General features: G+C 29.2%; 1 protein-coding gene and 1 pseudogene across 11 annotated transcripts in view; one reads left to right on the top strand and one right to left on the bottom strand.

The window, feature by feature from the left end:
• The window catches only part of LOC142317386 (peroxidasin homolog), a 59,645-nt gene that overhangs the window by 1,357 nt on the left and 32,677 nt on the right, over window positions 1-25,611 (top strand). The window contains exons 2-7 of one of the 11 annotated variants that reach the window (XM_075353904.1): window positions 7,139-7,252; window positions 10,050-10,082; window positions 14,794-15,054; window positions 16,278-16,405; window positions 20,066-20,268; window positions 23,596-23,765. In XM_075353904.1, coding sequence (XP_075210019.1) covers window positions 16,298-16,405; window positions 20,066-20,268; window positions 23,596-23,765 — 481 coding nt within the window. In that variant the 5' untranslated portion in view covers window positions 7,139-7,252; window positions 10,050-10,082; window positions 14,794-15,054; window positions 16,278-16,297. The other 10 variants (XM_075353902.1, XM_075353906.1, XM_075353910.1 and 7 more) reach the window with 10 other exon arrangements.
• On the bottom strand, window positions 11,636-12,437 carry LOC142318007 (uncharacterized; annotated as a pseudogene).

The following is a 25,611-nucleotide window of genomic DNA, read 5'->3' as shown; positions in this document are numbered from 1 at the left end:
TTTTTTTTATATTTTAAAGACTCTCTGTGATATTAGTTGTAAGATTTTAGTAATGTTAGTTTTATGTTTTATTTCAACTTTTTAATTTTTATTTTTAACCTAGTTTTAATTATATAATTTGTGTTAGTTTAATGTTTTACTTAATTTTATTATTTTAGTTTTTAACCTAGTTTTAAATTTTATATTAGACCCTTTATGGTTTTTAGTTATCCAAGAATGGGCCCTTTACACCCATCTTGGACTTAGTAAAATTCTATTTACTCTTGATTTTATATTAGTTTTTACCTGTGATATTAGTTGTAAGTTTTATTCATCTTTTAGAATAGTTTTAAATCCTTTTATTTTTTATATAAAAAAAAAAAATCTCACATAACTTTAAAACTGTGTATCTAAAGCGAGGAGAATTCTGATGGTCCCTTCCAAAATAGCTATCGACAAAAGATATTCCCTGAACATATGGACAGGTATTTTTAATGATTATCTTTTAGGTCCTGTCATTCCACCAAATCATTTAAATGGGGAAAATTATCTTGCTCATTTGATCGAAAATCTTTCATATTTTTTGGAAGACCTATCTCTATAATTAAGAGGAAATATGTGGTTTCACCAGGATAGAGCTCCAGCACATTTTAATCAGTCGGTGTCAGATTTCCTGCATGGAAAATGGATAGGCCAGGGAGGGCCAGTTCCCTAGCCTCCCCGATCACCTGACTTAAATCCTCTTGACCTGTGGGCCATTTGAAACATATTCAACTCAACATTGAGGATCTTCAACATACGATCCAAAATTGATTTCAAGAAATTAGGAATACTCCTGGAATGTTTGAACGGTTAAGACAATCTCTCAGAAAAAACTTCAGTAATTTTTAATGGTGGACACTTTGAACATCTCTTATAACTTTTAACAATTGTTAACTATTAATTTTAAAAAAAAAGTATTTCTAATGTTCTACAATTAACGGAAGGATTATCACAGTCAGTTGTTTTATTTTTTTAATTATTAGTTCTATTATTGTGAGAAAATTATATCCTTAATTTGATACTAATTTACTAATAAAAACAGACAAAATTACAATTTTTTTTTTTTTGTTGTTTGTGGGCGAAAAACGCCTGGGCGTTATCATCGCCCGGTAGTTATTATTAAAAGGGTAAAATAACTCCAAAATAATAAACCATACAAGGTGTAAACGTAATATTAATAATATAATAAAGATTTACTAAAACAAGCCAAGAAAGCAAAATAAAACCCAAAACTAATATCACAAACAAAGTTGATAAAATATAAAAGATAAAATAATAGAATAAAGACAGTATAAAAACTTACCTAACTCCGATGGGTTGTGCAAAAATCCCCTCCCCGGATAGTAAAATTAAACACAGAACTAAAAAATCAAATCGAAAATAAAGGTTAAAATTATTAAAAAACTCTCCTTATAGAAAAACATATGAGTATATTAAATCCTTTTCAGTAACCCAGTACTATGCAAAACGAGAAACATCCGTACCAAAATCCCGCCATCATTGCACAAGATATCACAAATGCTGCTGGGTATATTAAACTGACGACGCAACGCCGCATAACATATCCAGTCCACGAGAATGTGGTGTACAGTCATGCGGCAGTCGCATCGTGTGCACAGGGGTGGGTCTTCTCCTGACATTAGATATTCGTGTGTGATCCTCGTATGCCCCAACCGTAACCGGCAGAGGACCACTTGCTCACGACGAGAGTTCCTGCAAGAGGAGCCTCACGGCAACACCGAATCTTTAATCCGTCGAAGTTTATTATCGACGGCAGCCGTCCAGCAACTTTTTCCACCTTACTCGCAGTGATTGTTTTATATGATTGATAAAATCAAAGGTAGTAACTCGGGTGGTGAAAGGAGGATGAATACACGCTTCTTTCGCAACAGAATCTGCCCTCTTGTTACCTAGAATTCAAACGTGGCTAGGGATCCAGCAAAAACCTATCCCCCTGTTTCGTTTATCTAACTCAGCGATTTTATCATAAATGCCAACGACGATATCCGGAATAAAGGTTTTCCAACGCCTGGAGAGCACTGTACGAGTCACTGCAAATAAGAATGCTCCTATTTTTAGGGCCAACAAATTACAATATAAATTTTCTGTCATAACTGGACTATTTGTTAACCAATTTTAAAAAATAAAATGTAATTTTGTTCAAAATAAAAGGCTTAATATTTTAGCAAATAATATAAATGTTGATAAAACTAATATTTATTGAGATATAACGGATTGAAAAATAAACATGGCCGCCATTTTTTAATTTGCGAAGATATTTAAGTCCTGATTTTTTGCTAATTTTAAAACTTTATTATGAAGACGCTTACTAAATATTAATCTAATTCCTCTATCTGAACTTGAGATATAAATTTTTATATAAAAATAAAATGGTGGACAGCGGGAAAACTAAGGAGAAATTGCCATTTTTCCTAAGGATATTTTTTTGTTTAGTTTTACAAGTAGAATCCGAAAAAGTATAGCCAGCCTACCATTTTAAAAATATTCTGTATATTTTTAAATGTACCGGTTTTTAAAATTTCATAATGCTATTGAAAAAATTCATCAAATGCCCAGAGATCTTAGAGTACGGCTTTATAATCTTCAGTAGACTCTGAATTGATTATAATAAATCAATGTTATTATAGAATCACATAAAATAAGTTCATTAATAAAAAATTGAAAAAATTTCAATTTCACCATCTCCAACATGTGTATAAAAATTTATATAAGGTAACAACACAGTTTTAGGACTTTCCCGCCACAAGGCTTTTTTCTGAAGCACGGCTTACACACAGAAGTTAATTTTAAATATTTATCATTTAATTTAAATATTTAATATTTTGTTTAATTTATTCACTGATTCTACCTAATGTGTACGCGAGTACCGTATTTCATTTGCGCAGGTTGGTGGTACTGACGGTCACTTTAAATATTTCTTTACATTTTAAATATTTATTTATTTATTTTATTTAATTCTACCGCACACGTGTAACGTTACAATGTAGCAGACAAATTTCTTCTTATTTCGTTTTCTTTTTAGCCTCCGGAAATTACCGTTCAGGTATTACTTCAGAGGATGATATGTATGAGTGTAAATGAAGTGTTGTAGTAGTCTTGTACAGTCTCAGTTCGACCATTCCCGAGATGTGTGGTTAATTGAAATCCAACCACCAAAGAACACCGGTATCCACGATCTAGTATTCAAATCCGTGTAAAAATAACTGCCTTTACCAAGACTTGAACGCTGGAACTCTCGACTTCTAAATCAGCTGATTTGGGAAGACTCGGTCACCACTAGACCAACCCGGTGGGTTAACGTAAAAGACAACTATAGCACACTTACGTCATTGCTACATTAGGGCTCCTTGTGGTGAGAAGTGGTACTAATAACGCACTATATACACTTAGTCACTAGTTTATTTAGAGCATTTTTTGGGGTGGGGGTGTGATTTGCAAAAGTTTTTTTTTGGAAATATTATTATTTTTTAATTTTTAGCAAATGTGCCTAAGAATGATAAGACCATCTTGAGATACTATGGGTGACCTTTCTGTACAATCTCCCCCCCTTGACCATTAAAGTTGAAAATTTAATGGCATCAATGCCCCATGTATAGAAGTAATCTGACAAAGTTTACTCAAAATCGGTCAAGTAGTTATGGAGATATAAGGTGATTTAGAGGCCAGTACCCCAAACATAACCCATGTACATACGAAAAGCTGGAAAACTTCCATCCAGTCTAAATGAAAAAATCCAGTGAAAACCACTTTAGCCCAAATTGGACTAATTACCTTAGTTCACAATCTGCAGCTATAGCATAAATATTGTGTAATTCTTGATGCTTCTATCATCATGGTTTCCCTTGATTCATCCAGGAAAACTACAGGAATTTCTTGTTTTTAATTCAAGTATTCATAATCTGGTCTATGAGTATATAATGTATTATTATTTACCAATCAGAATGAAATATTTATATTTAAATGCTGATATAAATTAATGTATCATTTATTTGTTAAGTTTATAAAGCTTAAAAAATTATATATAAATGCACAGTAGTTTTATCTCAAGCCATCTGAAGTAATACTGACACTGCTAACAGTACAGTGGAAGGAATAGTGTGCTGCAACAGATCATAGTAGCAAGAAGCCCATCATTGTTCCAGCTTAACATATCCACCCAGCATGGGAATTGAGGTTTCAAATCCTCAGTTATTATACTTGAATAAATGTAATTGTAAAATATATTCCTAGGCTATTTTAGACATATTTTAACTCAACAATAAACCAAAGTGTTTTTAAATTTATACTGAATTATACATATAAAATAGTCAAATAATTTATATTGAATGAATTTTTATATATATTTAATACATATGTGTTATGTTATCTGAATTTATTAATCCAACAAATATGTCAGGGAATGACATTTATTATCATTAATAATTTGGAAACAATGAAGAGACCCGTGAGTAAAATTCAGGAGAACGAACATTGTAGATGTAGCAGTAGAGAAATAATTATGCAATGGCATGTTAAACCTCGGTCAAATAACAACAATAACCCAATGACAATAATCCATCTAATTTGAAATGCTGAGTAGTCTAAGTTTGAATCAGATCTAGACTAAATCATTCCTTCAAGTTTCATTAAAGATGTATGAGTCATTAAAGTGTGATGCCTTAACAATTAGATAGTTTTAATTTAATTTTTTACTTTTTATAAGATGAAATTTTTAAATATCATTAAATTAAATAATTCCAGTAGTAATTTCTATAGTTAGAAAAGATAAATTTTCAATTCAATAGGAAATTTCTTTTTCATATTTTCAAAAGTGATGAAATAAAAATTTCATCATTTGTTTTACTAGGATTTTGGTAATAGTAAAACCACTGGCAGAGACCGCTCATTCTTAACAGTCGGTATAGCCATTAAAAACAACTAATATTCTAAAATAAGGTCATTGGAGACGGTTTATTCATGAATTCTATGGGACATTATAAAATTTTCTGGCACGTACATGGTTTGGAGAACAATCTGACGTGCAACTTAAATAATTTTTTATTGAATTTTGTATAAAAATGTAATGATTTGATTGAAAATTTAAAAAACGAATCTACTGTTAATGAAAATGTGCAACAGTATAAAAGTGCAATAAATGGATAACTTATATTACACTGTTTTTTTGTCTTCAGTCATTTGACTGGTTTGATGCTCTCCAAAATTCCCTATCTAGTGCCAGTAGTTTTTCAATAAACCCCCTACATCCTACATCCCTAACAATTTGTTTTACATATTCCAAACGTTGCCTGCCTGCACATTTTTTCCTTCTACCTGTCCCTCCAATATTAAAGTGACTATTCCAGGATACCTTACTATATGGCCTCTCTTCTTTTAACTATATTTTTCCAAATGCTTCTTTCTTCATCGATTTGCCGCAAAACCTCTTCATTTGTCACTTTATCCACCCATCTGATTTTTAACATTCTCCTATAGCACCACATTTCAAAATCTTCTAATTTTTTCTTCTCAGATACTCCAGTTGTCCAAGTTTCACTTCCATGTAAAGGTACGCTCCAAACATATTATACTTTCAAAAATCTTTTCGTGACATTTAAATTAATTTTTGATGTAAACAAATTATATTTCTGACTGAAGACTTGTTTCACCTGCGCTATTAGACATTTTATATCGCTCCTACTTCATCCATCTTTAGTAATTCTACTTTCCAAATAACAAAATTCTTCTACCTCCATAAACTTTTCTCTTCCTCTTTTTACATTCAATGGTCCATCTTTGTTATTTCTACTGAATTTCATTACTTTTGTTTTGTTCTTGTTTAATTTCATGTTCTTGCATAGGACTTGATCCATGTTGTTCACTGTTCCTTCTAAATCTTTTTTTACTCTCAGCTAGAATTACTATATCATCAGCAAATTGTAGCATCTTTATCTTTTCACCTTGTACTGTTATTCCGAACCTAAATTGTTCTTTAACATCATTAACTGCTAGTTCTACATAAAAATTAAAAAGTAATGGATAGGGTACATCCTTGTCAGACTCCCTTTCTTATTACAGCTTCTTTCTTAATATTACACTAATTTTTACCTAATACTAATTTAATATTTAATACTAGTTAATATCCACAGTGCTGCTATTTATTATAATTAGCTATCTAAGTTGTAATTTAGTTATTTTATTCACATATATATGTCATATGAGTGTTCATAAAGTATGAAGATAGATTTTCAATCCAAAATTAAATTTCTTTTTCATATTCTCAAAATTTATGTTAGTAACTCTCTTTCAGTGTAATTATGCTCATTGTAATTCAGCGAGCCTTAAATAATTGTTCAAGAGTGAAATACAAAAAAAAACAAAGATTAAATTTATCAAATGTTTCTTTCGCAAAATGATGTATTTTTTGTGTGAAACCACCACATCCCCAAGCTCTCATGGGGAATAAATAAAAAAAATTAAATTGAAAATGTACAGTTGTGACACACCAATTTAAGAGCACTGAAAAATAAAAATTTTGAAGGATAAAACTTTAGGCTATAACAATCCTAACCAAAATATAGCCATTTAATAATATTTTCACAGATAGTTTCTTTATAAATAACAGTTATCTACAGTAATACGGTACACGTCAAGTACCAGTCTCATACCAAAAAAAGTAGATTGTTTTGAGAAAGGAACATTTTTTAAATTTAAATTTTTTGTATTTCACTGTTGAGCAGTTATTTAAGAGATATCTCTTAATTAGCTGTTACACTTTTGAAAATAGTTGTGTTAAACATTAAATACCTACCACTTTGGTTAGAGTTGTCATATCCTGAACAGTTTTAGGTCAAAATTGTTGACTTTCAATAAACTTTAAAATTATAACAATCTCACAATTCCATTTATAAACAAAACCAATATATAACCATCATCAAACAAACCTAACTGATAATAAGAAAGACCCAACAGCATGGAACTGTTGTCCAGTTTCTGCAATTTATAGAATATGTATCCCCCAGTATCCTTGCGTTCCTTATAATATATATACACTAATAACAACAAAGAAGTTTTATTAAATCCTTACTTTATTCAGCGATGTTATCTATTTATCTTTCAGGAAACAAGACATATTATGGCTGCTGTTGTACAACATATAACTTACACATAATTCTTGCCACGACTTTTAGGACCTACTGCTATGGAACGATATGGATTAAATTTAAAATATGAGGCTAGTATATAATTATTTATACCTGTTTTTTTTTTTTTTAATCTTGGTTTTTGTTACTAAACAATTTTAGTTAAATATTGAGAAATTAGAAATATTATAGACTAATAATACCAAAACACTATTTATAATGCTGATCTCCATGGCAGAATTGTGCCATTCAAACATTGCTTTTTCTATTCTGTAAGATTAATTATCCTCCATCAGTAACTGTTATTAGGCATTAGAATGTTGTTTCTGTGTAATAAATAAATAAACAAATAATCAAAGAAAAAAATAAATAACTGAACTTATAGGAAGTTTATATGTCGCAGGAAAATGATGAAAACAAAGATTTGATCAAATCCCTAAAGTTGATGATAAATTCACGGAATATGTTAAAATTACAACTCTGTGGGGTGATTTCCTTAAAGAAAGTAAGTGATTTGATCAAATCCCTTAACTGTTTTAGTGAAAAGATGAAAGAATATTATTTAGATATTAAAACTATTTATTTAGTAAACCATGCATTATTAAATGTAGAGTAGGTAATGTAACAATAGTCATTTAAACACAAATTATTTATTCAAAACTAATTTTAAAATAACTTTTAACTTAATTACTAATTAAGTTATAAGGTTTTTCCATAGTTTTTTTTTTCAATTAGTTTTGAATAAATAATTTGTGTTTCAATGACTATTGTTGTATTACATACTTATAACCATACATTTAATAATGCATGGTTTACCAAATAAATAAGTCGTCACACCTTCTACCCTTCATTATTTGATGTTATTTGAGTCTTGACTTGTTTATTTCATCTTTTCACTAAAACAGTTAAGAAATTTTATCAAATCACTTACTTTCTTTAAGGAAATCACCCCACAGAGTTGTAATTTTAACATGTAAGGATTTGATCGAATCTTCATTTTTATCATCTGCCAGCGACATATATATAATAATGTATAATTGTGAAATAATCATTTTTTTTTAATTTACAAAACAGGTTAACTGTTACAGAAAACTACAAATGAAATTTTATCTTTTTTAAATCGGATGTCGATTCCTACTACTTGAAATTATTTGTTTTCAAGAATGACAAATTAATTAAAATAACGTTAATATAAAATCTAAAAATTAAGTCATTTTGTTCTAAAATGTATATTTTTTTAACGTATCATGCAAAACTGCATTTATAAAACTTTAATTTCAAGAAGTCTTATATAAGTCTAAATAACTTGAGATTTTCTTTTAAATCTTGTCAGTCATTAATTTCTCAATAAAATTTTATAGTAGAAACAAATTTAGTAGTTTGTAAAGAGCCTTAATAGAATTATAAGCCTCCCATCATTACTGAATACCTATTCTTCTTATGTATATTAACATCTGAATTATAAATTATCTCTCGGTACTTTCTTAAAAGGTTACAAAGAGCTTTCAAGACCACCCATTAAGTGAAATTTCTGGGTGTTTTATTAGATGATAAATTCTCTTGGAACAACCAGACTGATTTTGTTTGTAATTATAAAATCAAAACAAATTCTTATGCTTAAAAATGATTAAGCTTTTCATTATTAATAAATATTTATTACACTTACATATACTCCTGTCTGAAGTACAGGAAAATACAAACTACTAAAATGGGCTACAGATTACTTTTTTATTCAATAAAAGTGAATCTTGAAAATAAAAATTTAGAAAATAAAAAATAATTATTTACACCTTACATGTATTTATGAATGAATTTTGCTAAAAAGAACAGTAATTTACTTTAAAAAAAAAAAAAACAATTTTTATCAAAACAGAATTGGTTTTTGTATAACTCAACACAAAACTACAGCTGATGATAAAGTTTTATTTTGTTTCTATTGCAATTTTTAATAAATAATATTAAATAAATAAATAAGTGTGTGTGTGTGTGCATGATAAACTACAAAGATACAATAATACAGTGATAGGCAGAATAAGAGAGATGACAAAGAAAAGCTATTTATAGATCATGGATGGCACATTTCTTATAATATAGCCTTAATATTACTATTACTATCATCAGAAATAGTTAATATACAAAAATTTATCATCACTTCTTCAAAGTTCCAGTTTTGCTAAACAATTTGTAGCTGAGTGAGGAAAGGGAAGCTGATGGAGAGAAAGCAACGGAGATTGAAAATTAAAGTTTTACAGGAAAAATTAAATTTAAGACAGGGAGAAATATGTTCATGAATAGATTTATTTATTCATTTAAATTGTAAGAAATTGTTAAAAATTTATAAGAAAATTTAATTTTAATTATTAGCATATCTCCAAAATAATTCATTATTATCATGACTACTTACTACGACTATAGAGATACTATATACTTCCTTATGCTTTGATGCTGGTAAAACATTAAGCTAAAAGTGGCAATAGTTGAAGTTGCTTCTCTGAGAGTAATGATGATTATTATATAGCCAATCCCTATAATAAATAAATTTGCTTTTCAAAGGGCTGATGTATATCACCTATATATATATATATATATATAGGTATATAGCCTACATAGATTTATGTAGGCTCAGAAAAGAACATAATTGGAAACACTCACATTTTTTTCAGAGAAATCTAGTGTAGGATACTTGTTATTCTTGGAAATGGCTATACTTCTTTCATTAGTGATTTGTATCACATTTCACATTCTTTAGAATTGTTTAGTTATGGTACTCAAGATACAGCTATATAAAATTCACTATAAAAAAAAATTAATTACATTTTTAAATTAATTGATTTTTGTTTTGTTTTTTTTAACTAATAATAAAATGGTATTTTATTTATATTATTTCAGGGTTATTCAAATGATTATGATCCTGAAGTAGATGTAAGTATACCGGCATCATTTGCTACAGCTGCTTTTCGATTTGGACACTCATTATTACCCCAATCAATTGAACGTCGCAGTGTAAATCACCATATTATACTTCAACAAAAAATATTTCATATTTAATGAACATAGATTTTAATAACAGCTAAAATAAATTAAACAGTTTCATAATAAATTGTCAATTCAACAGCTTACTTGCAATATAGACAGATATTCAACAGTTTATCAATTAATATAGAAAAACTTACCTAAGAGACAATAATTAAAAAAAACAATTTGAATTTCCACATCTTGATTACTAGCAATTTCACTGTTTATTTCCAGTAGCATAATATTTATTATGTTCAGTAATAAGAAGCATTCCTCATAAAAGATTATGATTTTTTCATCTTCAGCCTCGCTTAACAATTGTATGAGGTTGTAGTGACCTTCTTTTTTATTTTTCTGTTTAGCCTCTGGAACCACCATTAGGTATTACTTAAGAAGATGAATTAGAATATGTATGAATGTGAACGAAGTGTAGTCTTGTACAGTCACAGGTTAACAACTCCTGAGAAGTGTGGCTAATTGAAACCCAACGACCAAAGAACACCGGTATCCATGATCTAGTATTCAAATCCATATAAAAGTAATTGCTTTTACTAGGATTTGAACCTTAGAACTTTCGACTTTGAAATCAGCTGATTTACAATGACAAGTTAACTACTAGACTAGATGATGGGCTAGGTTGTGGTGACCTAAATTCAATTAAACCTACATTTAATTTATTTTCATTTTACTGGAGTGATTTTTTGATGAGGTTCAGCTGACATCACTGGAAAGCAGTGAGTTTCTTTTATTAAAAGCATTTACTGTTATCAATCAGTTTGGAATATGTAAAACAAATTGTTAGGGATGTAGGATGTAGGGGGTATACTGAAATGAAACGACTAGCACTAAATAGGGAATCTTGGAGAGCTGCATCAAACCAGTCAAATGACTGAAGACAAAAAAAAAGTATATATCTATTATAGTGGGTGTTTGTATGATGTTAATACATTTTGAAAGTTAATAATTACTGGGTATTAAAAACAGTACGAAGGAAATTTTATCATATAGGATAAATGTACCAATTTCCAACCAGTTAAGACTATTTTAACTTTTAAATTTTGTAGTAAATTAGCAATTAAATTATAAAGAAATTTCATAATATAATTCTAAGGTGTTATCTTTATACTAAATTATGGCAAACTCTGTATTAAATTATTGCTTGAAATTGGGTTTCTGATTTGATTTTATAAAAGTTACAAAATCACCAATAATCAACCTCTTTCCCCAGTTACCGACCATAACTGTACCAGTTACTAACCAATAATAAATAACTTTCATGAATTAAATATATTCACATTAATATTTAAAAGATATTTTTATATAATCTATCAAGCCTTTAAACTATAATTTCACGCAACACAAGGTAATATATAAAGGTTTTAAAAACAACACTTTCATGAAACTAAATTTTTATGTAAATGAAGGTACATAATATGTTAATTATCGTGGTATTCAGCTTACTACTGAACATTAAAACTTTTTTAATTAACATCAAAAGAAACAAAAGATTTCTGCCTTCTTGTTCTGTCAAAAACTCTAGGTTGTACCAAGTATACTACTTGGTGTCTTTCATCGGTTTATGTGTCTGGAATGTGTGGAAAATGATTTTTTTGTCACATTTCTTAACTTTTCATATACAGGAAACTGAAATTTCACTTCCTTGTACACTTAAAATTTTTCCAATATAATGAGTTTCTTTGTTTCCTGCTTCAAATGGGGATTTTATTAAAGTGTAATCATCCTTCAATCGAGCTTTCTCAAGCTCTTCAATCGGTGTAAGTATTCTAGGTTCCAACAAGCCAGCTAATTCATTGTTCAAGTCCAAGTGGTCTTCAATCTCCAACAAATCAATATCTTCTTTCTTCATTATCTTTCTTTATTTTTGCTTCTTTCTCTGTTTTTCTGTTTGAACTCCTCTTCTTTGTTTCTTTCTCTCAAGTCTTTTCCTTTTATTTTCTTCTTTTAATAGTTTAATTTGTTTTGATTCCCCTAGTATTTGACCCAAGCTCCAGCCCCTATAGCATCTGGAAGTTTGATTTTTTTGCGAGGCTTCCTTCCTTTTTTACTGGTGACTGGGAAGGCCAAACCATGCAGTCAGAAAGGCTGGGCTGATTGAATTTGTTGAAGGCCTACTAGCTTTAGGTGTGACACAGGTCATATTTGGTTTAGGTAGGGATGCTTCTTGAAGTTGATCAACCTGTTTAGTTGACTGATTATTATTAGTTGCTGGTTGGTTTCAATTGAACCATCATCGAAGCTGAATTGATGTACTTTACCCAGACAGAAATCAGTCATCATTAAGTCAGAATGGTAACTAGTTATTGAAATGTCAAGATTAATAAAAAAAGAAAGTTTTTCAGTTATAGGCCCATCTTGAAAAAGGTCAGGAAGCTTACTGCTTGATAGAACATCAAGGTTATTTAAGGTTAAAAGTTGAGTAGAATATCCTTGTTTCGAATCAGGACAGTTAGTGGTTGACAGAATTGGCTTTTCAAGATTGAAAGTGTTTGGAATTTCTGTAGGTTTTCCTTCGGGCAGGTCAGAATGGTTTGAAATGGTCAGAAGTTGAAAGTTCTAGGTTCAAACCCTAGTAAAGGCAATTACTTTTATACAGATTTTAATACTAGATCATGGATACCAGTGTTCTTTGGTGGTTGGGTTTCAATTAACCACACATCTCAGGAATGGTCAACCTGAAACTACACAAGACTACACTTCATTTATATTTGTACATATCGTCCCCATTCATCCTCTGAAATAATACCTTACAATGGTTCCAGAGGCTAAACAGAAAAAGAGAAAGAGGTCAAAATGGTTACTGCTTTACGGAACATCAAGGTTATTAGAGCTAGAATGTCCAACTGTCTTAGTGGACTTGTGACAAATACAATTTTCAATTTTCTTCAAATACATAAAAAAGCTCTTTTGCAAATTTGTCTCCACACCATCCTTCACCACTGCTTTGGTACTCTTGAATGCATGAAGAGGATGTCATAGACTCTAGGAACAATAAATGTTTAGTTTTGAACTGGCATAGTTTGTTGACTACCCTAAAATCATGACTTAAACATTAGCTATAGTCGATACTTTCTAAAACGAGTAAATCCTGCATTTTTCAAATCCCTTCTGCAAAATATATTTTATTACTTCTTGTAAAGTAACTTCTATCAAAGAAGCAAAATTGGCCTTTGTAACTACTATGCTCCCAATCTCTTTCTGCCAGTCAGAAACAATCTTTTTCCAAGCACATTTAATAGATTTGAAAACAGACACATCTGCTGGTTGCAGAATATGCATGGCATTGGGGAGCAATGAAAATTATATCGTTTTTTACAGAGCATTGCAACTTCATAACTGGAAAGGTAATATTTTTATTTTTTAGATAAGGTAACAAACTATTTGCTACATATCCATAAAATACTGGTGAAGTCATTCACCCTTTTTTTGATCTTCCCAGTGACCAGTCAGGGTTAACATTTTGACTTATTTCAGCTGGTATTCTTTCATAGAGAAAAACAATGCAAGGAGGTGTCATATTAACCACAGTATCGAAAGTCACCATTACCATTATACACTCCTTGTTACTGCCCCATACTTCATATAAATCTTTAAAACCCTTAGGCCTATTATTAATGACGTTACAGGATTAGTTTGGAACCCTGACTCTCATCCCCATTTATGATTCTACTAGGCCCTTAACAAATAAATATTTCCTGTTGGCTCAATAATATGCTGCTTCAAATTATCATGACATTTTTTAATAGCTCTTTCAGTAATCAGAGATCTTGCAATGCCAAGAGCCTCTGGCTTTCGAATAAAAATATCTGGGTGGTGCTTGAAGAAAACTTCTAACCACTTCCTTCTGGGTCTTTCCTTGGTGAAAGGGCTGGGTCTCCCATCTTCTTTCAATATTTCCTCTACATCATCAACCAGCTGTCTTGGTTCATCTGGACTTTCTCTTTTAGCTATTGCCTTTAGCCAGAGATAAAGAAGCTCTTCTTACTGAAAAAAATGAACAATAGGCTAGTTAAAAAACTTTACATGACTTAAAAGTTTAAACATGCATACATATAATAATTGCTGAGCTATAATAATAATAAACACCTGAGCCCTAGTTACATTATTGTTAAAACTGTTGAAGGACCTTTTCTGGCATCTAAGGTGCTTTTTTCTTTTAATTTATCCATCATTGTGGCAAAAGGAATGTTGTACTTCCTTTCTGTTTCTCGAATCTTAGGTCCATTTCGCACTTCATTGATGGCATTAACTAAATCATCAACTGTATACTTTTTCAGCATCTGAAACCAATAATTGTAAGGATTAGCTGACTGTATCAATTTTCAACCAGCATTTTACACCAGTACCTGACCACTGGTCGGATACTGGAACAAGGAAGTGTTGTGTTGGGAGAGTGACAGTCATATGTTTTTTATAATAAAGCCAGACCAAATAATGTGTCAGCCAAAAAAAATAAAAAGATCCAATATTCGACCAGCTGGTCGGGTACTGGTGCAGAGATAATAATAATAATGATAAAAAACCAACCATGCTGTAAGATTTGTTTTATTAATATTATTTAAAAAACAGTTATTTCAATTAAATTCCCATAATTTTTCAGTATAGGAAATCATACAGAGTCACCGAGTCTCAGAGTCAAAATGAAAAAATATTGAGTGGATGCAAGAGGATATTAAAAGTTTATTACTTTGGATACATGTAGTTGTGACACTCATATACAGCAGCCATATTGCCAGTAGTACCAAACATAAAAATTCCCTGTGATTACCAAATTCTCATTAGATTGTTAAATGAAATTTCCCTACATTTTAATTGCCGTTGAATAAATGTTGATTGAACAGACTTTTACAAACATAATCAGGTAAAATATTTGATGAAAATTGGTACCGTATAAATTTAGTAATATTATTTTAATTGTACTTTTGAAACCTGCAACATAAATTTACAACCCACTAAAAAATGTTATAGCACTTTGATTTGACAAAAGTTTGGCAAAGAAATTATACTTAATAATTTATTTGCAGTTAGAGAATTTTAAATTTTAATTTCATCAGTTTCTTGTTTAAATTTTTCAGATTTTTTAAATTTAGTAGAAAATATTCACAGTTTGTTTATTCTTACCCTTGATGATTGACCCAAACTAGTCTACATTAGTAGAGCATATACAGTGAAACAAAAATCATTCTCAAAAAATAACTAAATCCACTTTATGTATTATTCCATGCTAAAACACTGTTTTAGCATGAAATGGGAAAGTGGATTTTTATAGAGTACTTTTCATACCAAATCAGAATGAGTGTTCCAAAGTATTCTGTTACAACATATTTCAAGTTATCACCACCTAAAATTGTGTGTTATAACTTATAATTTTAATATGTACTTGTAAAATATATACAGAATTGTTAGTATTTTTTTAATGAACATTATTAATCATTTTTTTCCTATGACATAAATTGTCATTGAGTTAATACACTGATTAGCATATCAAATTAAACATGCATAGGCAAAACAATGAGTAGTTAACTTTCTTTAGTATGAATTCATACTTAATCTTGTAACTTATATGTGTTTCTTTTTTTATCATGTGGTTTTTATTGTGTAATTTAGTCAAATAATTATAACTGCTAATAACTGACAGGGTACATTTTAATGAGATGAAAGTCTTACATACTGAAAGTGTTTTCAGAATGTACTTAGTAATTTTTTATTTAATTTATATTTAAATTACACGATCACTTTTAAATAAGTTATAATTAAAATCAGATTCAGACTGAATTACTATGTAATCTAAAAGACAGTGTTCAAATTAGGTTAATTAATATTATGGTCAACTTTCTGGATTATGTCAAGATATACCTCAATAAACTGCCACGACACTTCATCAAAACCACAATATCTTAAATTTGTTATTAATAGTTTTTGTACATGTTCAAAGATCCTAGATAAATAAAAGTTAAAGTTATGTAGAGAAATTAGTTACAGTTAGAAGACCAGTAACTTATTATTAAGTGATTAAAAAATAAAAATAATTTTTATAGATTTGGCAAGAATTTTATGGCATAAAGCGTTTACATTTTGTTCAAGGCGAGCGTCGTTTGAGCGAAATGTTGCAGCAGCCATACGACTTATACCAACCAGGTCTAACTGATGAATATATTATTGGAATGTCAGATCAGTTAGCACAAGCAATGAATGATTCAGTCACAGAAGAAGTAAGTAAATATAACATATATATTAATCATAATAATCATAATGCTTATTATTAAGATATAAATAAATAAGAATTGTACTCTTGTTTTGTATATATCTCAAGAAAATTAAATTAATCTTTCTCTTTTTGTTTAAAAGTAATTAGTATAAACTTAGGCGGTAGTTCTTGTGTAGGACTTCATCCATGCCATTCATTGATCCTTCTAAATCCTCTTTACTCTCAACTAGAATTACTATATCATCAGCAAATTGAAGCATCTTTATCTTTTCACCTTGTACTGTTACTCTAGATCTAAATTGTTCTTTAACATCATTAATTGCTAGTTCTATATAAAGATTAAAAAGTTACGGGGATAGGGAACATCCTTGTCGGACTCCCTTTTTTATTACGGCTTCTTTATTATGTTCTTCAATTATTACAGTTGCTGTTTGGTTCCTGTAAATGTTTTTCTATCTCTGTATTTGAACCCTAATTTTTTTTTTAAATGCTCAACATTTTATTCCAGTCTGCGTTATCAAATGCCTTTTCTAGGTCTATAAATGCCAAGTATGCTGGTTTGTTTCTTTAATCTTCCTTCTACTATTAATCTGAGCACTAAAATTGCTTCCCTTGTCCCTATACTTTTCCTGAAACCCAATTGGTCTTATCCTAACAATTCTTCCACTCTCTCCTCAATTCTTCTGCACAGAATTCTAGTTAAGATTTTTGATGCATGACTAGTTAAACTAATTGTTCTGTATTCTTCACATTTATCTGCTCCTGCTTTCTTTGTTATCATGACTACAACACTCTTTTTGAAATATTCCTACTGCACTCTATTTAGAAATATTCTAAATCATCATTGTTGAATACTTATGTAACAAATAACAACCATTAATTCCACATTTGCCAGTACACACATAAATGTTTGATCAATCATCCAACTAAAAATTTACCAGGGCAACATTTATTTTACTCTTCCTATGTATACATTAAAAATATTAAAAAAACGTAATTACTTATTTGGTGAATACTGTATCATTCCCTAGTTGGCATTCCTCATTGTCATAGAACTCTCTGGCTATTACAAATTAATCAATTATCATACATTTATTGCATTATTATCAATGCAATATATTAAAATATTTTAACACAACTTTTACCTTCCCAGTTGCATAGTTATATAGCTAAAGAATAGTACATGAAGTATATTACAAATGATATAGCTGTACTATATAGTGTACAATATAAGGAAGAGTTTACTAATCAGGCCTAATTTTGAATATTAGGATTTTGCAGATCTTGATATTTTGTGCATATAATAGTAGCATTCCAGAAGAATGTACCCAAATGAACATATAAGTATGTTCTGTTTTTTACTTAATATCTCCCTACTGGATGAACCAATCTGGATGAAATTTAGCAAACTGATTTTTCTTTACAGGACATTAATGTCATTTAATTTTTGTCACAGTTAATAAAGAAGATTAGGGAAATACCAACTTTATATAGCCCATATTTCAAAATTTTTCTCAAAGGATAAGTAATTTTCTTCATATTCTAACCTCTATAAAAAAAAAGGTTTTTTTTCTTCTTTTTGTAATTTCTGGGCCCAAAGTCATATTCTTATACTAATTAGATGATTCCATAAAATATTACTTTTATTCACTTAAGTGCAATTTTATTCACTTGTAGTTATGCAATTGTATTCATAGATAGAAAATAATAAGCCTATTTTTTTCTTTGCTTTTTTCATCAGTTATCACTTTGCTTGATAACTTTAAACCAACCAGATTAACCAATTTTTAGGAAATTTTGTATGATAACTTCTGAATGCAGGTCATTGATGCTGTTTAATTTTGATTACAATCAGTCTAAGGGATGGGAAGATATGTTCATCAATGTTCCTGTATCATAAAATTTCACTCAAAGAATAGAATAATTTTTTTTATATAATTCTTTACTTGCAAACTTTTTGAACCTGCTGTATAGTTAAAAATAACCCTAAATTAAAAATACGAGGATAAAAAACTATTTTTTTTTTCATTTTCATATATCAGAGTAATTTCCTTTTTTATACTTTTTCCTCTTAAATAGTATCTGTCAAACATGAAACCTCAGTACCCAGAATTACATAACTTTCCTTGCTTGCCAAGAAAGTTATACAAATCTTTGCTGATTTGTTTTTGAGGTATAGATTACAGATTATGAAAAATTATTAAGTAAAGATTTTCTGTTTGCACTGTAATTTTAATTAATTTTTATTTATTTTTTACTGTTAATCTATTAATATGTTCAACCTGCGATCAATAAGGAATCCTTTGGCCCAATAACATGAGAATAAAATGTGACAAGTAAATTAATTATTATTATACAAACTTATACAACCAAGATTGTATAGTTAATTGAACCTCAACCATCAAAGCACTCTTGTATCTGCTGTCTAGTATTCAAATCCATATGAAAGTAATTTACCTTTACTAGGATTTGAATCACACAACCTTCAACTTCAAAAATCAATTGTTAAATAGCTGATTTGAAATAATGATTTTAACATTAATAAACCCATTGGATTAATTATGATTAATAAATTTAAATTTATTAAAATACTCTCTGCAGCACTAGTTTTTCCAGCAGATGAATTTTTCATTAGTGCAGTACATTTTCAATGTTTTATAGTAATAATGACAAATGGTTTTGTACGACTATCACAAGAGGATGACTAACAAATTTTTGTACAAGCTAAACTGGCACAGATCTACACATAACAAGCATATGCAGTTTGAAAAGGAAGTACATGATTATTTACCATTGTCTGTCAATGAAAAGACATTGTCTTTTCCACCTAAAGTTGACATTATATATAACTTTATAAAAATCAGTCGATTCTTTGTATAAAAATAATATGTAATATTTTATTATTATCATTCATTTCATACGACACATTATTAATAAGAACAGTTAAAAGTAAGTAGCTTCATGAATAAAGTGAAATTATGAATGATTCATAGACTAGGTTAGGAAACAGTTGTAAATGTCCATGTAGTGAGAGATATTCAAGAAAGTAAATGTATTAAATGTAGTTGGGAAGAAAAATGTTTACAGTCATTGTGATTTTATTTTGTAATTAAATAGGATATCTAATATAAACTGGAATATTAAAAAACTGTTAGGCTACTGGTAAATGTAGTTGTACATTTCGAACAGTTTTAATGTATTGAGTTTCTGCTATCTACAGTATATTTGTATCTATACCTGCATATTTATGGTGTGTTAATAAATTTTTGGAGGTCCAATGTTACAAATTATGGAATTAATGAGTTATAGAGTGTAATAGGTTCATATTGGTAAGGTTATAAGCTTTTTTGTTTAATTCCTACTTGACTCCTTGATAGAATCACAAAATTTTTAAACTTCCTTCACTTTTTATCTCATATAATGCAAACATATCCAACACCACTCACATTGTAGGCTGTTAAAACCAGTGTTTTTTTAATACAGTAACACAGTAAAAATTTTCAACATTTCACCAACTTACTGTTCATGAAAATTAATTTTAAAAAGAATCGTCATTTTTGTGGTAAATTCATACAAATTTTGAACAAAAAACATATCTCTTTATTTAAAAAATAGTTGTGAGTACAATTACATTGATTATAGAATAAACTGTTACAATATTCAGGTAACAAACCATTTGTTTCAAGAACCAAGGCAACATTTTGGGAAAGATCTTGCAACAATCAACATTGTGAGAGCAAGGGAACATGGAGTGCCAAGCTTCTATAAATATCGTCAGTTATGTGGATTAGACTTAATGAATGATTGGATCGACATGATTCCTAATTTTCAAAACTCTACTATCAACCACTATTTAGATCTTTACAGGTAGTGTAAAACATATAAAATTTAATTATTTTATATGTGAACTTTTATTAATTTAAATTACTAAACTTAAACAAAAGCTTTTTTTCTTTGTATTCCTACTTATTTTCAGGTTTACTATTGGTTTTATACAATAAATTTTATCAAAAAACATCATTGTTTTAAATACTGTACATTAAAATACTCAAATACTGTTAAACTGCTGTAAGTCTTGTAAAAATCTTCTGTTAACAGTCTGTAACCCAACCATTGTTTATAATTACAATCATATTCATATACACAATCAATAAAACTAATAAAACTTTTGTTTAATAGATGTTAATACAAAGAAATACATTTAATAAATGACTATTTCTTCTAGAAAAGCATATTTTACTGAAAGACAATTGCACTTTTATCATAGGGGTCACATATTTTACTTTGAAGGTAGCCCTATTTGCTGAAAGTGAATCAATTTGATGTCCCTGCATATAAAGTGTGTTCATTGGTGGGCATAAATCTTAAATAAAGCTATTCAAAGTTATCATTTAAATTTATTACAAAGTTGTATTATTCTCAGATTTTATTTTGTTACTAGTATTGATTTTTCTGTTACTTTGATTCAAACAGTCCCTGGGAAAGAAAATATAAATTTTCTATTTTGAACTTTTAAATATAAAATATTGTACACTTATTAAATATAAAAAAATTCTTATCTAATCTTAAACTATAGTTTGTAATGCCATATTGATACTGAATAGAGTTTTGTGTGTATAATTTGTTTAAAGATTTACAAATAGATACTCTATTGACTAATGTTGTTTTCCTACTTATAAAAAGTGAAAAAAAATGTTGAGGTGCAATAGACATTAAATAAACAGATATTACATTAACTATAATCTATAATATTTTGCCAGCCATAAAATTATAGTAAAATATAAATTCTCACTAGTTAGTGCAGTATTTATTTTAACCAAGATAAAATAAGTAATTATATTTCTCTGTAGCAAAAACAAGGTTATTCATCATATTTGTATCTTGTAGACAACAAATTATGAAATAGGACAAATTATTGAACAAATAAAATACAGTAAAAAAAAAGGTGATTGCATTGTACCATTAATAAGGATAAGTAGATATTAGGTAATTGAACAATGTATTTACATTATTAAAATTTCATTGTTAAAGTGTCAAATGTCAAGTTAGTTCCATTATTAGTATTTTATATTAAATAAAGTTTATAAATATAAAATGAAAATAATTTTACATAACTAATTCATAAACTCCAATTACTAATTTTTTTTTTAATACATCTTTAATTATTTGTAAATTGTGTTTTTGATAACACTAATTATTATTGTAATTTCATAAAACATAACTGATGACATAATAATAAGTTTAGAACATTTCCATTTTTTTTATATCCTTATATTTTTTCTTGTTTGTGTTGATAGGTTTCATATCTTTGTTATACCTCAATCCCTTAATATCTTTGTTAAATATCAACTATTTCATCTATGTAAGCATATTGTCATTTTCATCCACCTGACTGTTGAATTCATCCCATAGCTTTTTGTGATGATTTCTCCCATTTTATCTTTATTATACATCAGAAGAATATTTTCCCAACCGAGTTTATCAATCACTTATACACACATAGGTATATGTATATTCTTTATTTTAAAATCAATAAGAGAACATTTGAATCCTAAATTTCTAAACACACGGTAGATTATTAGCTCACAATCAAAAAATTCTTTTGTTTTCATTTATTCTTTAGAACATCAAATGCTCAATAGAAATCAAAATAACATTTATTGATATTGTATTAATTGAAATTATCATCATAAACATTGCTACAGGTTAATATCTAATCGATAGCATACCTTTAATAACGTTTTATTAAAGAATATGAAACAGGAACTAGACATTGAATAATTCACGTAATAAAAAATATTATATTATAATATTCAGGTTTTATAAAAAATTATAACCATTTAGTACATATGGGAATTCCATCAGCATCTCTGATGAATTTGTAATCACAACCTCCATCATCATGAGATTGCAACATTTGTAAAAACAAATTCACTAATTCTTTTAATTAACCATTCATTATTTATTTTAAAATATATTTTTAAGCTTTTATCTTTAATGACAACTTTTAAATTTGTAAATAATAAAAACTCATATTTAAGCATTTCCTTCAAATATATAATCACTGGTATTGCTAGCTTATGGCCAGCCTTAATAACAGACTTTTTATTTTTATTTTTCTACTATAATGAAATTCACTACACATATATGTGCACAGGAATATGAAAAGTAATTTTTGTAGTGTATGAAAAATGCAATGCCTGACCAGGATTCAAACCCGGGACATCCGGACAAAAGACCGAGATGAAGGCCTTTACACAGATATTCAGTCGTTTTAAACTGATTATGCTTTTGTTGAATGTTATTGTCACCTGGAGGGCCACAATTAAACTTTTTATGGAACGTATGTTGAACTATGACAGATTCACATTTAGCAAACTGTAAAACACAGGTTTCTGATTAGAAGTCACTTTCTTTGGCTTCAGTGGTGCTGTCAAGCAGAGAGATAGAAAATCAATCTACGGCCATGAGAGCAACTAAAATTGTCTTTTTTCTTTGATTTTACTGTACACTTCAACGACTTTAGTGGGAAAGTTTATTGTTGAGGTTGTTAGTACGGATCTGAGACATTCAGAAAGTGGCTCTTTAATAGTTAGATCTAGGCGCAGGGTCTTCGTTCCGCGGTTAGGTTTCTAGCTCAGTTCCTGAGGGCGACGTGGTAGCTGCAGGTGTCCGTTGTCTTCATTCTGAAGGCATAAACACGTAAATCTATCTCGGAGTGAATTTTTACCGATGTAGATGTCCCTCGGGGCATCTGCATCGGTGGTATCTCTGCGGGGCCTGGACTGAAAGCTGTGTGGCACAATCAGTTTGAGGGAGAGAAGATGTCCTCCATTAAAGCCACTACTGGCTAGGAACGGAGGGGGTGGTATAGCAACCGGACACGCTACGAGGTGGGATCTTCTCCCCTCGGGGGGAAATCGAGATGTACACTTCAACGAAGAGATATTATTCCAATTGAAACACTAATATGTTTTTTGTACACCGATACAATAAAGATATGAAAAATCTTACAATCCTTCTAAAATTTTAGATCTTAAAAATTATTGTTAACTTTGATACTTTAATCATTTCCATGCATTAATTAATTCTGGAATTTTAACTTTTTAAAATCACATATAATTTTTCAATAAACTTTTATTTTTTCCATATTTTATTGAATTATGATTTAAATTTAAAAAAAAATTATTTCAGCCATCCAGAAGATATTGATCTGTGGTCAGCTGGTGTAGCAGAGGTTCCTGAAAAGGGGAGCATGGTGGGACCAACTTTCACTTGTATAATAGGAAAAACATTTCGTGATTTAAAAAGGGGTGATAGATTTTGGTATGAAAATAGAGGATGGCCAAGTTCCTTCACACCAGGTATTATAAAAGATTAAGATACATTATATTAAATATATATATATATATATATATATCTACTAAACTTAATGAACTAATCATAAAGTAAAATATCAGATGTAGACTTTTGAGAAATTTTTTATTCTAGAATTATGCTTATTTATTAATACTTAAGTTGTTCATTAAATTTTGTGTCATATTTTTTTTATGTTTATTTAAAAATTTTTATTGATTTTCAGTTGATAAAATAAAAATAATCAAAAAAAGAAATGCTGCTTGTATTAAATGGTTATATTACACATTGACAATAATAATAATAATAATATCTTCTCTACATATATAAAAATCAATGTTTGTTTGTCTGTCTGTTCCAACTTAACTCAAGAAGATCTACCAGACAGATTTGTCTAAAATTTTGCACACCTACACTTTGAAGCCCTGCGATGAACATAGGCTAATTTTTTTGGACCTCCGACATAACGGTTGAGAGTTATCAGCGTTAAAGTTACTTTTTACTTTTAAAGTAATCAGGTATTTTTTAACTGAGGGGGGAAACCTCCCTCATTTAAAAAAAAATTAAAAATCACGTTGTTTTTTCCAAATTATCTACCGAAAATGTTTTCACAGTTGTTATATAGGAGTTATTTTTTGAAGGGGGTTTGGGGCGCAGCCCCCGTGTTGGTAAATAAAAAAAACGAATTTTCTGTTATCAGATAACGTATCTAAATTACATGAAATTTTTTCTAAAAACATTAAGCTCAACTTGGAGTAAAGTTGATAATGTCCAAAATTTTCCAGTTGAAAAAAGAATTTTGGAAACCTGGAAAACCAAAGTGCCGAGCGAAGCAAGGCCTGGCGGGAGGTCTGGCAAAGCCGGGCAGATCAGCTAGTTATTTATAAAAACAAAAAAATACAATGATATTTTACTTAGTTATAAGTAAAAAATAACTGAAAAGTTTGCCAAAAAAGAAAATAATAATTGAACATAGAAACACTTTATCTCCATATATTGTCCATTGTGTATAGAACTGTCTCCATTCATTTTGTCCAAAGCCTTCTTCTTCACCCATTTATAACCTCTAATCTTCACCTCATCTATTAACTTTGTCCTTCTTCTTCCTCCCTTCCTTTCTCCTTCTACTGACCCTTCCAATGCAGTTGTTAAGATTCCACTTCCTCTAATCACATCAACTAACTTATTTCCTTTTCTTTTTTAAACCTTCTATTTAAGTGCTCTATCTTCTTTAATCCTGTTCATTACTTCCTCATTCCTCACTTCATCTGTCCATCTTATCCACCCTTCTGCATATCAAATCTCAAAAGCCTCAACCAGTTTTCTCCTCTTCCTTGTTGTTCATGTTTCACTTCTAAAAACGATATGCTCCACACGGCATATATGTAGCATTTGGCTAATCTCTTCCTTAACTCCAAGTTCAAACTTTTACTATAATAATTTCAAAAAGTAAAGAATATTTAGTGTGGGCTTTTCATCACTATATATATATAGTCACTGTATAAACTTAACTTCCTATGTTAAAAACAATTCCAATTATTATTTCAATGAAATTCACACAAACTTATAATTAACAGCAATAGCTTCAAAAACAAACATTTATGTTACTCTCTGAGAAGAATATCAAAGGTAACATTTATCCATCTTTCAAATTAAAATTATTTCCTTCTTAATAAGTCCAAACATCTTTGGTTGTAAATTAAATATATCCTCAAAGTATTTAAAAAATGATCTGTAAACCGGCTTCTAAATGCAAAATATATTCATATAATTAATTTAGGAGTTAAAAAACTAATTTAAGAGATTTTGCAATGACTTGATATTATCATATAAGTTATATGCCCATACCTGAGC

The sequence above is a fragment of the Lycorma delicatula genome, chromosome 1, assembly GCF_047948215.1.
Source record: "Lycorma delicatula isolate Av1 chromosome 1, ASM4794821v1, whole genome shotgun sequence".
In the NCBI taxonomy this organism is placed as follows: domain Eukaryota; kingdom Metazoa; phylum Arthropoda; class Insecta; order Hemiptera; family Fulgoridae; genus Lycorma; species Lycorma delicatula.
Note: the sequence above shows the minus strand (reverse complement) of the source record. Positions and strands in the feature narration are given on the sequence as shown.